Genomic DNA, 14,698 nt, shown 5'->3' on the forward strand with positions numbered 1-14,698 from the left:
AAGTTTATTTATGTGTCTTTGGTTCTTGAGTTATTTTAAGCTTAGAAAAATAAAAACTAACCCAACTGCAAATCAATTGAAATTTCGAATGGTCATTTATTTTCATCAAGTCGCAGCACTAAAGCTTGTCATTCATTCATGCACATTCACTCATCCATTCACATTCCTCTGTGTTTGTTCATTCATTTCATCATTCATTTTTCGTTGAAAAGTAACCTCACCGAATATTAAATTGATGATTAAAATTAAAAAGAACTCGTACTTACCACCGAAATTACCACATTAGTTTGTGATAGTTAATGAAGATCAACAAAAGCTGATACAAGGTAAATAGAACAATTGTTTTTATAAAACATTGCTGTGTGTACAAACAACCTAATAAAATGCATTTAAATTTTAATTTCTTACATTTCGTTGAATTTCCCATATTTAATTGAGCTTGACTATGACTTAACACATCCATTTAGAGACTATGACTTAACACATCCATTTAGAGACTATGGTAGGGATTTCAAAGGCACAAATGAATTTTAAAAATTGATTTGGTGAAAGTAGGTAAGTCAAACAAAAACATTTTTTGTAGCTACTATGGTTGGTCCCTTTCACCTTTTCATCAAATATTGATACCTTTATCTTAGGGCTAAACACATCAGTAAGGAAAGAGTAGAATTAACAGGTTTATTTAAATAAAACTAGCAATTAGGTGTCATAAAAATTTATTAAGTAAATTATTAAAACATTTGTTATGGATATTTACCACACTGTATTTACATCTTATCTCCTGTCAGATGTACCAGACTGACTCTATTTTAGGTACTTATAGCTTAGCTGATTTCTTCAACTTTAACCCATTATAGACTGAGTTTTCTTGAAGTGTCAGATTTTTGTTTTTTTGAAATATGTTCTTAATTATGGTCTACATAATGCGATACAAGCATTAAAAAAAATATCCGACCTGTAATCTAGAAAAAAAATGCTGGTACCATATGGTACCGCTAGCCTCTTACCGTGTCAGTCGGTTAAAACATAACTTTATCATGGACTTTATAAAAATAGGGTAAATTATATATTTTATTTTTATTATAAAATGTATTAATATACAAGCAAATAACAGGAGTGACATTAAATGTAAAAAAGGTGTTTATTGGCTTAAGTAATGTTCATTTTTATCTTTGACTATTCAAAAATTTGAAATGCAGCTTGGCATTGCACGCTGCACATAGCCCCACGTTAAATTTTCTATACTCTAATATTGTTGGAGAGTTGCAATTTTCTTGAGTTCGTTCATGAACATCTGCTTCGTCTTGGGATCTTCATCGTCCTCCAAAACTGCCAATGTTTCGTATAAATTACATCTAAAATAAATAAAAACCCATGGTTTTGTAAAGTATAGGAAACTATTATACTTTATCTTCCTGTTTACCTTATATACCATTGAATATATCACATACTTCCCAATAAATATAGTAAAAATTAAAAATCATAAAATAATTAAAAAGACACGGTAAGCGGCTAGCGGTACCGTACGGTACCAGTAATTTTGACATGCAATATTTGCCATTATTATTACATATCGACGTAATTTTACACCATTTCACAATAAGAGCACTTATGGAGAATACAAGATTCTAACAAAATTAGTATTTCACTGTCACCCAAAAAAAATATGATCACTAACTTGAAAGGCGCGTCAATTTTTAAGAGAAAAATTTGATGCACTCACTTCAATTGTCAATTACACACAACTGAAAAGAATAACTGTCTATTTTTATTCTTAGAAGCATAGACCATATCTATTGGCTACGACTTGCATCAATCAGAGCACTGCATCTTTTAACGTGTTAATGTATAGATCCAAATTAAAACACACAAAAAAGTGGTACCATATGGGACCGCTAGTCTATAATGGGTTAAAACATGTTAAAATACCAATATTGATGACAGCATAACAAGCTAAATATGTACTTACTGTGGCACATAATGTTAATTTTTACATACACATTATGTGCTGCAAAAGTGCACAGACTACAACACATAAATATTCACAGTCGGGTAAATAAATACCACATAATTAAGCTAGAAGTACCTTAAAAAAGTGTTTAAGTATGTTTATATCCGTTGTCTAGTACCCATACAAGCTTTGCTAAGTTTAGGGCTAGAGGCACAGTGTAAAATGTACAAGGATATTAACTTATTTATTTAGATTTTTTTTATTCTTTTCGTTCCTCTTTGAGTTTTAAATTATTATCTTAAAATTATTTTAAAACCTTGTAATATCTTTGCGAATTATTTATATGAAGTTGTTTAGAATTCAATTATTAGTTTTCACAAAAGTATACAGGGTGACTTGTAATGGGTGAATGAATATCCTTGTGAGGGATTAAAGTAGGCCATTTGCAATCAATTTAGTTATGTTAGTAGGCATATAGGCAAAGTTGCACCACCTTACTTTAACCGTAACTATTACCATTACCGGTGACCATACAAAATCACCGGTAATGGTTTGACTGACTTGACGTTGATTATGGTAAATGTAAGATTGTGCAACCCACCCTAAATAGGTTCCAAATGTCCCAAATCCCTTACAGGGATGTTCCGTACAAGACACCCTGTATAACTGATTATTGAATTTCTATATTATTATGTAACAGTGGCGGCGTAGCATAGGTTGGCACCCGGGGCGGCACCCCCCCCCCCCCCNATAATATAAATTATAGCCTAAGGCACCCCAGAATGGCACCCCCCCTGTCATGACATCACGACCGTCCTTGCCATGCAGATGCGTCAGTGAGTACTAATCTGCGCGACTTTGTCACCCCCTGATGCTTGGCACCCGGGGCGGACCGCTACTGTTATGTAATGTAAATAAAATTGAAAAATTTCCTGTACTGGCAATTTATTAATTACTTATTTTAGGTCAATGTAGAAATAATACTTAGTAAGTAGTTAATTATATCAATCAATGTAGTTGTAGTTTGACACACATATACAATAGTATAGTCAGCACTTTTTAAATAGATACCTAAGATACAGACAATACATTTTGCGTAGTTTTGGTATTAATTATTTACTTTAGCGTCTTAATTTTATTGAAACTGAACTTGTATGTATTTGTCTTAAGTTTTTATGCAGTAACACATTTATCCTTAAGGTCTCTACCCACTACACCAGCGGTTCCCGAATGGTGGTCCGCGGAACCCTGGGGTTCCGTGGAAAGGCCGCAAGGGTTCCGTAAAAAATATTATCCCACGTTTCGTGACCGTCGTTGTTCGCGCGCACCGACTTGTTTACGCACAAGGGAGGGGCAGGGCGTGCGGGCGGAGTAGTACGGGGGTTCCGCTAGGAAAAGTATATGCCATATGCCAAGGAACCCTAATTGATAGGGTTCCTTGGCAAAAAAAAATTCGGAAAGTCAAAGTCAAAGTCAAAATTTCTTTATTTGTTTAGACTAATAAATAGTTCTTACAAATCGTCATTTTGCTCTTAAGGAGCCTCTACATGTCTCATAATCTTTTTACCCTACCAGCGCTTCGAGACCAACATTTGGCAAGTGCTGAGAAGAAGAAACCCTGCACTACACCATATCATACCATGACCGTGCTAGGAACGTGTCAGTCACGAAAAACTGAACTAAGACTTCAGATGTCTGACATCAATTCCAGATGGCAGACGACATAGACATCGAGGAGCACGACATCCTGGACAACCCTCGCATCCAGGGCCTGCTGCAGATCAAGGACGAGCCCATTGACCTTGACGAGGACCAGTATGAAGGTAAAAACTATATCTTTACATTCTATACTAATATTATAAATGCGAAAGTAACTCTGTCTGTTTGTCTTGCTTTCACGCCTAAACCACTGAACCGATTTTGATGTTTCGCATAGAGATATTTTGAGTCCCGGGAAAGGACATAGGATAGTTTTTATCTCGGTTTTTGAAACAGGGACGCGCGCGATAAAGTTTTTCTGTGGCAGACAAAATTCCACGCGGGCGAAGCCGCGGGCGGAAAGCTAGTTTTTTAATAAAAGCTTTTTTTACCCGACTGCGCCAGACGGTTATGTTTTATGCAGAACTAGCGACCCGCCCCGGCTTCGCACGGGTGCTAAGTATACCTCTAAAACCTTTCTCTTGAATCCCTCTATTTATTAAAAAAAACCGCATCAAAATTCGTTGCGTAGTTTAAAAGATCTAAGCATATACAGGGTGTCCCGTAATGTAACGTCAAGCCGGAACTGGGTGTTGAGGCAAGTTATGCTGGTTATCAGAAAAATATAAAAAAAAATCTATGTGGCATATTTTCAAAATAATGGGCATTTAAAAAAAATCAAAAATTTCTACTCCAGGTGACGGTCTTTTTACTCGTGTTGCCACAAATCTTCACTTTTTCCAAATTGTTTTTTTGTTATGTAACCCTGAATAATGCTTCTCTAAATTGTTATCAAAATTACAAAACCAGCTGCTCCAGTTTGGATAAAAAAAATACATTATTCCCAAAAAAATTTCAAAATAAAAATTTTGCCTAGTTTAAACTGACTGTACTGAAAAAAAATTTTACTACGCGAGTGTGGCAAGTGACGTCATAATTTGGCGCATTTAGTAAGGATTCCAAAATGGTATAACACTTGGTAAATTCTTGCTGCAATTGTCGACAATTTTTGGTTTTTTGGAAATAATCCCGTTTTTAACTTTATCTACCTTGGTTAAAAATTATTATTCTAATGTGCCCAAAATTCAAGTTTCTGTGACTGACTACCGTACAGTCAGTCACAGAAACTTTTGTCACCATGACAGTAATTAGTAGTTGACATACTGTGACAAAAGTCACCCGTGCGTGCGCGCCGTTACTACCTGCTCTGCCTGCACTTGTACTTGGTAACAGGGATAATAAGGATATGAAGTTTCGGTTATGGATACGGTTACGGATATTAGAATAATATTATACCGGTTTCGGTTACGGTCACGGATATGAAATCATTTCAGATTATCCGAAAGTTTCGGATAATTTCGGTTACGGAATTATTAGAATTTCAAAAATGTAGGTATAATTCAAATAGCAAGATGCTGCGTGACCCACATAGCTACTTTATGTACCAACTAAGACGACACCTATGTATGATAAAGGTTAAACAGGCTGGCATATTAGATGGTGCCAGGGAATGCCAGACAAGTTGGTAACAAATATTAAGATTTAAGGTACAATTCCAAGACGGGCCGCAGACCGCAAACTGCAAAACTCTATGAAATCGGCAGCGCGGCATTGCCGCTGCGGCGTGTATACTGCAGATTTCATAGAGTTTTGCAGTTTGGAATAATTGTACCCTTAGACTCCGCCTTTATCCGAAACTATCTGTAACTTTTGAATCAGTTTCGGTTACGGTTATGGATATTTTTTTATTTCGGATATCCGATAGTTTCGGTTACGGTTACGGATATCCATAACATCCCTGCTTGGTAAGATGGCCCTCTCCGTCCCGCTCATACCTTTTAAAATGGCTTCTCCACCTCATTCAAGCCAGAAACTTGAATTTTGGGCACATTAGAATAATAATTTTTAACCAAGGTAGATAAAGTTAAAAACGGGATTATTTCCAAAAAACCAAAAATTGTCGTCAATTACAGAAAGAATTTACCAAGTGTTATACCATTTTGGAATCCTTACTAAATGCGCCAAATTATGACGTCACTTGCCACACTCGCGTAGTAAAATTTTTTTTCAGTACAGTCAGTTTAAACTAGGCAAAATTTTTATTTTGAAATTTTTTTTGGGAAAAATGTATTTTTTTCATCCAAGCTGGAGCAGCTGGTTTTGTAATTTTGATAACAATTTAGAGAAGCATTATTCAGGGTTACATAACAAAAAAAAAATTGGAAAAAGTGAAGATTTGTGGCAACACGAGTAAAAAGACCGTTACCTGGAGTAGAAATTTTTGATTTTTTTTAAATGCCCATTATTTTGAAAATATGCCACATAGATTTTTTTTTATATTTTTCTAATAACCAGCATAACTTGCCTCAACACCCAGTTCCGGCTTGACGTTACATTACGGGACACCCTGTATAGGGACAGACAGCGGAAGGAGACTTTGTTTTTAGGGTTCCGTAGCCAAATGGCAAAAAACGTAACCCTTATACATTCGTCATGTCTGTCTGTCCGTCTGTCCGTCCGTCTGTCCGTCCGTATGTCACAGCCATTTTTTTATGTGGTGACAAGGCAGGCTGCAATCGCACCTGATGTTAAGTGAGATGCAGTCTAGGATGGTACATATCTGTCCTGTAAGTGCCTATTCGCCTTGAAAAGGCCCGGATTATGGTGTGCGGGAAAGACGTCAACGACGTTTTGTCAAATCAATATTTTATACACAGGGTGTCCCGAAATGAGCGAGCCAAACCTAAGGAGATGATAGATTAATGGATGACTATAGAAAAAAATCAGTAAATCACCATTTCAGATGTTTTATTTTTCGTTTTTTTAATTACAATTCTATCTATCTTGCTGTCTACAAATGAGCAACTTTTTTTTTATTTGTCTTGATGCTAGACGTTTTAAAAACATTTCGTTCGTTCGTTCGTTTCAACCGAAAGACGTCCATAGCTGAACAAAGGCCTCCCCTAAGGATTTCCACAAAGACCGGTCCTGTGTAAAGATGTGTTGTTATGGGTTTTTGAAATAACTAAACGCGACGGTTTTCGAATCACGAATAACGTTTTCAAAACTAGTTTTTTTTAAACGAAGTTATTTCCGCAACTCTCAAGCAAGCGTGATAATTAAAACGTTAGGTGTTTGGTTAGCTGCAAGACATTTAGGAACTTATGACCTTCAAAATAAGACTCAAATTCAATTGAATATCTAACGTACGACGAACATTATACCTATTTCATCCACACTTATGTTAACGTCCTATGGCTTTCTCACTCGCACACGCACTCGTTTCGTTGCGATCCTTATTAATTGGACACCATACATTACTCGCTTTACTCCTTTAGGTTACAAAAAATATGTTTAAAAATCGTCAATGTACGACGTTGTCCTCAAATCTGTCATAACGAAGCGGGAAACACGTTATTTTTTATGTCAACCGAACATCTACCTTATGTTGTTTGCTTAAGAGTGAATTCAGTTTAGCTTTAGAGCGTTGTGGAAACAATCGTGTTGAATAACGAAGAGATTCTAACGTTGTATGACGTTAAGAAAAAAACTAGTTTAGGCGTTTCTGGATAACGAGTGATCACTGGTCAGGCTGATCACTTGTTTAATAACCCGTGATAACGAATAACGCCCATCGCTAGTCCTGTGCCATTCGCATCCAGGCACCTCCCGCTACCTCTCCAGATCGTCGGTCCACCTATTGGGAGTGTTTAAAAACATTTGCTTTAATCTAAACCAATAACAATGTTTACAGAATCAGCAGTTTCATACGACAGCTACGATCAATACAAGTACTACACGAATGAAGATCAAGAACAAACTAGCTATAACCAAACAGATAATCCAGAAGAATCAGAAAACCAAGAAAACAATTATAATCTGGACAACCAAGAAGATTTAAACCAGGAAGACAACAATTATAACCTGGGCGACCAAGAAGAATTACATAACCAAGACCTGAACAACCAAGAAGATCTACATAACCAAGAGTTAGACAACTTCAGCGTGACAGCAAACCCAGAAGAATCTAACCACCAAGAGGTTTTCGAAGAATATTATAACGATGAAGAATTAGGCGACCATGAAGAAGAATTGATGAACTGTGAAAGTTTCCAAGAATCTGAAATTGAGGCACCAGAGGCAGAAGAATACATACCAGATCTTTCAGACGAGATATACCATTACAAGAACAAAATCATTCTAGGCACAAAGCCTTGCAAACGACCAACTAGAGACATAAACGGTGCGTATGTGTCTTTAGAAGACTGGAAAGAACGTTTAGAAAACAGTGACTGCTATTGCAAGGAGTGTATGACTCTTTTTGCAACACAAAATGCATTAGACGCCCACAATATGGTCGCTCATTCGTTCTTAGTAGCGTTAGACAGCCCCGAAGATTCCGAATCTGAAAGCCCCACAGTTGAAGAAAAACCTGAAAACGCCCCCCAGTACTGTGAACATTGCAAAACTTATTTCCCTAGTCAAATAGCGCTGATACAGCATCTCTATGATATTCTACCTATGAATACTACGCCTCAACCAACCCCTGTAAAGTATAACGATTGTACAAGTACTAGTCAACGCATAGTGTTCTCGTGTAAGCTATGCAACTCAGCATATTTAGATATAAGATGGTTCAAAGTGCACATGAGAATGGTACATGAAATGACGGAAGAAGGCAACTACGAAAAAATGATTTTTAACGGCGTTTGTAAAATTTGCAAAGGGAGGTTTACGCATTTGAAACGGTTTAACAGTCATGTAAGAATGATGCATATAGAGAGAGACAATTTCGAGCCAAGAGGTTCGTTGTTAAAAGACTTGTTGGAAATTCCGAAGGAAAAAGTGATATCAAGTGAAACAGAAGAACCAGAAAATGACCAAAGGATTCAACACATAGAATCGAGTTCGGTTAGCACAGTTTCTAAAGTGGGTGATGAAAAGCCTCGGTCTAAAGTGAAGTTTAAGTGTATTAAGTGTAAGAATTTCTTTGCTTCGTTGGGAAGCATAAAACGTCATCAGAAACGTTTTCACCCGGGTGAGAATACAATTAAACGTATAACCAGCAGAAAAGACATCCAAAAGTTACTCAAAATAAAATCGCAAACTTTAAAACGTGACATAGAAAAACCACAACCGCAATTTCCGATAAAAGTGCCGGAAAAGATTAAAATCAACGACAATTTGGTGCCGAAAAGTTGTGTTTTTAACTGCGACAAATGTAACATTAACTTCGTGACGTGTTGGTCCGCGATTTTACACATTTCCTGCGTTGAACTCACGATGATTTCACGCTACCAATGCGACGTTTGCTGCAAGCAATTCCGTCTAAGAGACATGAAGATTCACGAACACCAACATAAGTATAACGACGCGTTCCGAACATACCCAATTACTGGGAATATGAACTCAAAAATGCTGTTTTGGTGTCAAAAGTGCGCGGTGTATTTCGAAATCAAAAAGATTCAGGCGCACACACCCGTTTGTACAGGAACATCTTCGTCGGTGCGTTGCAAACTGTGCGATATAGACGTGAGCGATATATTATCGCATATGAGTAATCATAGCAAACATAAAACCAAAGCGGACTTCATTTTTGTAGACGACGTCTTGCCTGATGAAGATTTGACTCCCCAAAAAGTCCCGGAACAAATGAGTCCACTAAAAGATAAACTTAAAGACCCAGAAAAGCCCACTCAAAAAAATCTTAAGCGAAAGCAACAAGATTCAGAACATTCGACTCCGACTAAAATTCCGAAGCTAGACAAATACGAATTTATGTATTGTGAGAAATGTCACACCTGCATGAAAACGTCTCGTGGCTTCCATTCCACTGGCGAGTGCAAACGGTACACCAGCAAACGGAATTGCGAATTCTGCGGCCTTTTGTTCTTTGGGGGAATCCCTATGAATTCACATGAAGAATTGCATAAACAATCAAACGCGAAATTAAGAGATTTCACATTCGTCAACCTAGAAGATAACAAGCCCATAGTGCCGCATATTCCGGACTATCCCAAATGCGAAGATTGTGAAACGTACTACTTAGCCAACCACCAGTGCGGTAGTTCGAAAACTTGCAAGCATTGCAAGAAAAAGTTCTCCGAATCCGTGTTCAAAGTGCATCTACTCCACCATAAATATTTGAAAGAGGATGCCGAGGTGAACGAATTGATTAAAAGATACGAAACCCTCGCTTCCACTTGGAATATTCTTTACTTTTGTAAGACTTGCCAAGTCGCTACAGATTCATATGACGATGTTGTAGTGCATTGTCAGAACCATTACAACAATATACACGATACGACAACGTTGAGCTGCGACATTTGTGTCTTGAGGCTGGAAGAAAGTTGTTACAAGCGACACAAGCAGCTTCATTCACCGAAAATAACGCGGGACTCATTCAAAGCTGTGGAATATGACTACAAAAATCTACTCAACGAAGACTGGTTGAAGCTCTTTGGCACGCTATCAGATGCAGAAGTGCACCAGATTGTGTCGCGTAGTATGTATGTGACGCGCTTTGTGAAAATGAGACTCATATTGAATGGACCCCCAGAATTAACTATATACAAATGTGAGACGTGCAAACTGTACGTCGATCCGCACTCCATATACAACCATGCGACAACTTGTGCGCCTGCAGACAATTTACCACACAGGAAGGCTTTCAGTTGCGAATTCTGCGCCATACCCTTTAGTACGCAGAACGCAAGGGACAACCACGAAAAACTGCATTCGACGCCTAATATCACCGCGAATTCTTTTAGAATAGTCGCATTTAACGATGTAGCAGACAAAGAGTTCAATAAGAAGTTGCAAGTTGACGCAGAAGCTGCGGAATTCCAGCCGAAAACGATTGTTGGCTCCATCAAAAGTGGCGTATTCTATCAATGCAACATTTGCATGTGTTGCTCGTCAAATGCCGAGCCCATACTGCGACACAAGTGTTTAACGAGTGAGGAGCTAGTCAAATGCAAGAAGTGCCATTTAGACATACCTGCGGCAGACTTGAAAGACCATAGGAAGTGGCATAAGCGGAATAAGGATGTAACTAAAAGGCAGATCAAAATTGTGGCGATAGACAACAAGTGTTTACTCAGAAGGCCGGTCAAAGATGGCGAAGAAAAGCGACCGGTGTGTAAATTGCATCAATGCAAAAAGTGCAAAGTGTGCTACTCGTTTTGGGTGCCACACCCTACGTGCCTCCCTCGGAATCAACGATGTCGTATATGCAAATATTTGTTCACCCCCAAAAGCTACGCTTTGCATCGGCTTTGGCACGAAACGTATAAGGACGCGACTAAAAATGACATCGTAGTCGTGCCGTTGTCGCGCAAAACGAGTTCGGAGAGCAAAGAGGAAAGAAAACTATTCTTAAAATCGATAAGCAGACGCAGAAAAGAGCTGGGAGTTCGCCCGCCTCCCGTATCTAAACCCAAACTTAAACCTAAACCAATCTCGAAGAAACTAGTGGTATACCAATGTCAATTCTGTAAGCTCTGTTCCACTACGCTAAGCTATGTTAAGAATCACGCCTTTTGCTCCAAAAAATCCTATCGCAGTACTTGCAAGATATGCGATTTGACGTTCTATTTCGTCGGAATAAAGAACCATAAAGCTTGGCACATGGAAAACAAAAAACACAACAGACAGTGCATCAAAGTGGTCCGATTTAAGAACCAAAAGATATTAAAGAGTAAGGATGAGGTGTCGACGAAACAAAAGACATTGAAGAAAGATGAAATGGAATCGACGAAACAAAAGATATTGAAGAAAGATGAAGTGGGATCGACGAACCAAAAGATATTAGTAAGCAAAGATAAAATTGAGTCCGCGAATGAGAATATATTAAAGATAAATGACGACGAGTCGACGAATACAGAAAATAACATTGAGTTTAAAAATCACAAGTATTGGTGTAAAAAATGCGGTTCTAGTTCAAAAGCTACGATCTTTTTAAATAAACACAAGTGTGCAACGACCAGAGAGTCTGAATTCGTTTACTATAGATGCGAGAACTGTGAGGTGTGTGTCACTTCCAATCGGCATGACATCTGCACTCCTGCTCAGCATATCAGGTCGTGTGCGAAATGCAAGCTCAAATTCTCAGTCCACAACCTATTTGACCATATGAAGAAGCACGTTAGACACAAAACCATGACCCGAGGGAAGATCACTGTCATACCAATATCGAAATCCAAAAATTCGGAAAATTCTGCCGAAGGGAGTAACAAATCTGTGGAGAAAGTGTCCACCGTATACAAATGCTCGTGCGGTTTACACTTTATATCCCATAAGACTATAGAAAAACACTTCACTGTGTGTTCTCCGGATCACGATATACCTGCAGACAATTGTAGCAAATGTGGTCTTCTTTTCCCCACAATACATCTGGTTAGTCACCTTTGCAACCACCACAGCTACGGAAAAGGCACTATTGAGGTTAAAACTATACCTACCGTTACATTCTACAGATGCGGTTCGTGCAAGTGCTTGTTTATGAATGAATCTCGCGTCTTGAAGCATAACAAATGCTGTGATCCAAACAATATTAAAGGCACTCTATGCGACGAATGCGATTTGGAGTTCCACGCGTCTGAAATCAAAAATCACAGGGAGTCGCACAAAACATCGTCCGATTTGAGCAAGCCCTGTCGCATTGTGACTATCAACGATACCAAACTTGATGTGAGCGAGCAAATGGACGAATCTGCAGCTAGGGACGCGGAATATTCTGAATCGGATGCCAATTTGACAACTGACGATCCAGTGACAGCTGACTTAGTTGATGACGACAAGAATGTTTACAGGTGTGGTCTTTGCGGCACTCATTTCTTGAAACGGAACTCGGTGGAGAAGCATATCCAGTTAAACGCTTGCAAACCGGAACGCGCAGTGCCCTGTTCACACTGCGGTTTAGAATTTATGCCGCAATCTCTATTCAAACACGTTAAATTACATCACGAAGTTCAGAAATTGACTATTGAAGATCTAGCTATATATGAATACAATAACGTCGCTGAAAGACGATTTAATCGGGTATCCAGTAAACCAATCGCCCCTAAAACCCGAGAAGTAGTGATAGATCTGTATAAGTGTCACGTGTGCGGTATACATTTCACGAAAGCAATGAGCTTGAAAAAACATTTAGCGGCTCTCAATCATGACATCAAAAAGTACATATGCACGCTCTGCGATTTGCCATTCAACCACAGCTCGCTTATGTTACACAAAGAAAAGCATCATAATAGAATGATTGCTAACGTTAAATGTATAGCAAACATCATAAATGATAACGTTGAATTTAGCGAATCAGTGCAAAACGATTCCGAACCTGACGAAACGGAAAACGGACTTGAAAAACAAGAAGAAATTCAACCTCAGGAATCCAATGCGTCTGAGAATGACCGAACGAAAGACATAATTTATTATAACTGCAAAAAATGCGACGTCATTTTTCTCAGCTTAAGAAGATTGGATATGCATTTTGAGGATGAACACAGATGCGTTAGCCTTAAAGAAACTTGCAAAGTTTGCGGTTTGACGATCACCAGAAACTCTATGGGAAACCATAAAGAGCACCACGTTGGTAGAACGTCAGGTGTATTTTTGATACAAGACATTGACGACGAATCTGATAGTGTTAACAAGTTGTACAAATGCTTGGAATGTGGTTACCACTTTCTGAATTCGAGGACCGGAGTGGCGCATATGGTGAGAGGAGTCCATGGAGCGAGACCGATGGCTTGCTCCGATTGTGGGTTGACTTTCTCCCACGTAGGCCTGAAAATGCATCAACGCGTTCACCATAGGACCCACTCGCTGCGTCTAGAAGATTTCGTGATAGATACCAGTATTGGCAAGTATAGGAGGCATGAGTTTGGGTTTAATGATGATTTACCGCAAAGTAGCTCGGAGAAGAAAATTAAAACTGACGATCCAGAGGATACAGATGAACAACAGAATGCAAAAACTACTGCGAGTTCCACAAAACTTTACAAATGTGGGACATGCAACGTTTACTTCCTTACCCAAGCCACTTGCTACAAACACATCATTAAACACACGCCAATGGACCCCAAAGAATACATAGAATGCAAATTATGCAGTTTCCAATTTAGGATCGTATCTCTGAACACTCATATCCGAAAACACCATAAGACAGATTTTGAGTTTGACAAAGTTTTGATAGAGGAATACCGACCTAAGACGGAGGAGGACAAGGTGCCGAAGATTGATATCTATTACGCTAAAGACAAGGTCCAGTCTCGCTTGATAAGCACGACTACAGATGATGCCGTGGTTGATTCTGCTGAAGTTTCTCAAAGTCATGCGATAGAATTGAGTGACGATTCGAGGGACACTGTAATAATAAGTGATACTAATAATTTAGAAACTAAAACGGAATTAGATAGTGATAATAAAAATGTGATGGTCAATATACCTTCTTTGGCTGACGTGAAGGAATCTATTGCTGATTTTAAAGAATCTTTCGCTGAAGTGAAAGAAGAAAATGACAGTACTGATGTTAGATTACAAACAAATGAAGGCGTTCGGAATTCGAATGAAGGCGTCCGAAAATCAAATAAAGGCGCTCGAAAATCTAATGAATGCGTTCGGAATTCAAATGAAGGCGTCCGAAAATCAAATGAAGGCGTTCGGAAATCAAACGAAGGCGCTCGGAAATCAAATGAAGGCGCCCGAAAATCAAATGAAGGCGCAGGGAATGTAAGTGAAACGAACGATTCGACTGAAAATGGATACTCCTGTGCGTATTGTCCTGAAAAATTTGTTAGTAGACGAGCAAAAGACTTCCATGAGGACTTAGACCATTTGGACGCGTTGAAAGACTGTCCTATTTGTAAAAAGAGCTATCCAGCGTCCATTTTAAATGAACTTCACTTGCAAATAACCTGTGGTATGTTCACCTGCTGTGTTTGCGGGGAGAAGTATAATAATGATATGTTACCGCACCATTCTCATGCGTAATTATTATTTAATTTTAAGTTTAAGACGTTAAAAATGTGCTTTACTTGTTTCTTGAGG

The 14,698-nt window shown here is 38.5% G+C and overlaps 1 protein-coding gene across 2 annotated transcripts; it reads left to right on the forward strand.

Annotated features, from left to right (window-relative positions):
• Positions 1 to 179: 179 nt before the first annotated feature.
• LOC114360893 (uncharacterized) lies at positions 180 to 14,698 on the forward strand. Of its 2 annotated transcripts, XM_028315749.1 has the most exons (4): positions 180 to 326; positions 3,663 to 3,774; positions 7,404 to 7,578; positions 7,612 to 14,698. In XM_028315749.1, exons 2-4 carry the CDS (start codon positions 3,663 to 3,665, stop codon positions 14,639 to 14,641), a joined length of 7,317 nt encoding a protein of 2,438 aa, XP_028171550.1. In that variant the 5' UTR covers positions 180 to 326; the 3' UTR covers positions 14,642 to 14,698. The 2 variants fall into 2 exon arrangements, with proteins under 2 accessions (XP_028171550.1, XP_028171549.1); XM_028315748.1 differs by having other exon boundaries at positions 7,404 to 14,698.

The sequence above is a fragment of the Ostrinia furnacalis genome, unplaced genomic scaffold (assembly GCF_004193835.3).
Source record: "Ostrinia furnacalis isolate ACB-3 unplaced genomic scaffold, ASM419383v2 OfSCF5230, whole genome shotgun sequence".
Classification (NCBI taxonomy): Eukaryota; Metazoa; Arthropoda; class Insecta; order Lepidoptera; family Crambidae; genus Ostrinia; species Ostrinia furnacalis.

Excerpts from the sequence above, each read along its gene's own strand:
- LOC114360893 (XM_028315748.1), top strand. The coding sequence starts at position 3,663 with ATGGCAGACGACATAGACATCGAGGAGCACGACATCCTGGACAACCCT. Across the intron at positions 3,775-7,403 it reads TGACGAGGACCAGTATGAAG|AATCAGCAGTTTCATACGAC; the intron begins GTAAAAACTATA and ends CAATGTTTACAG.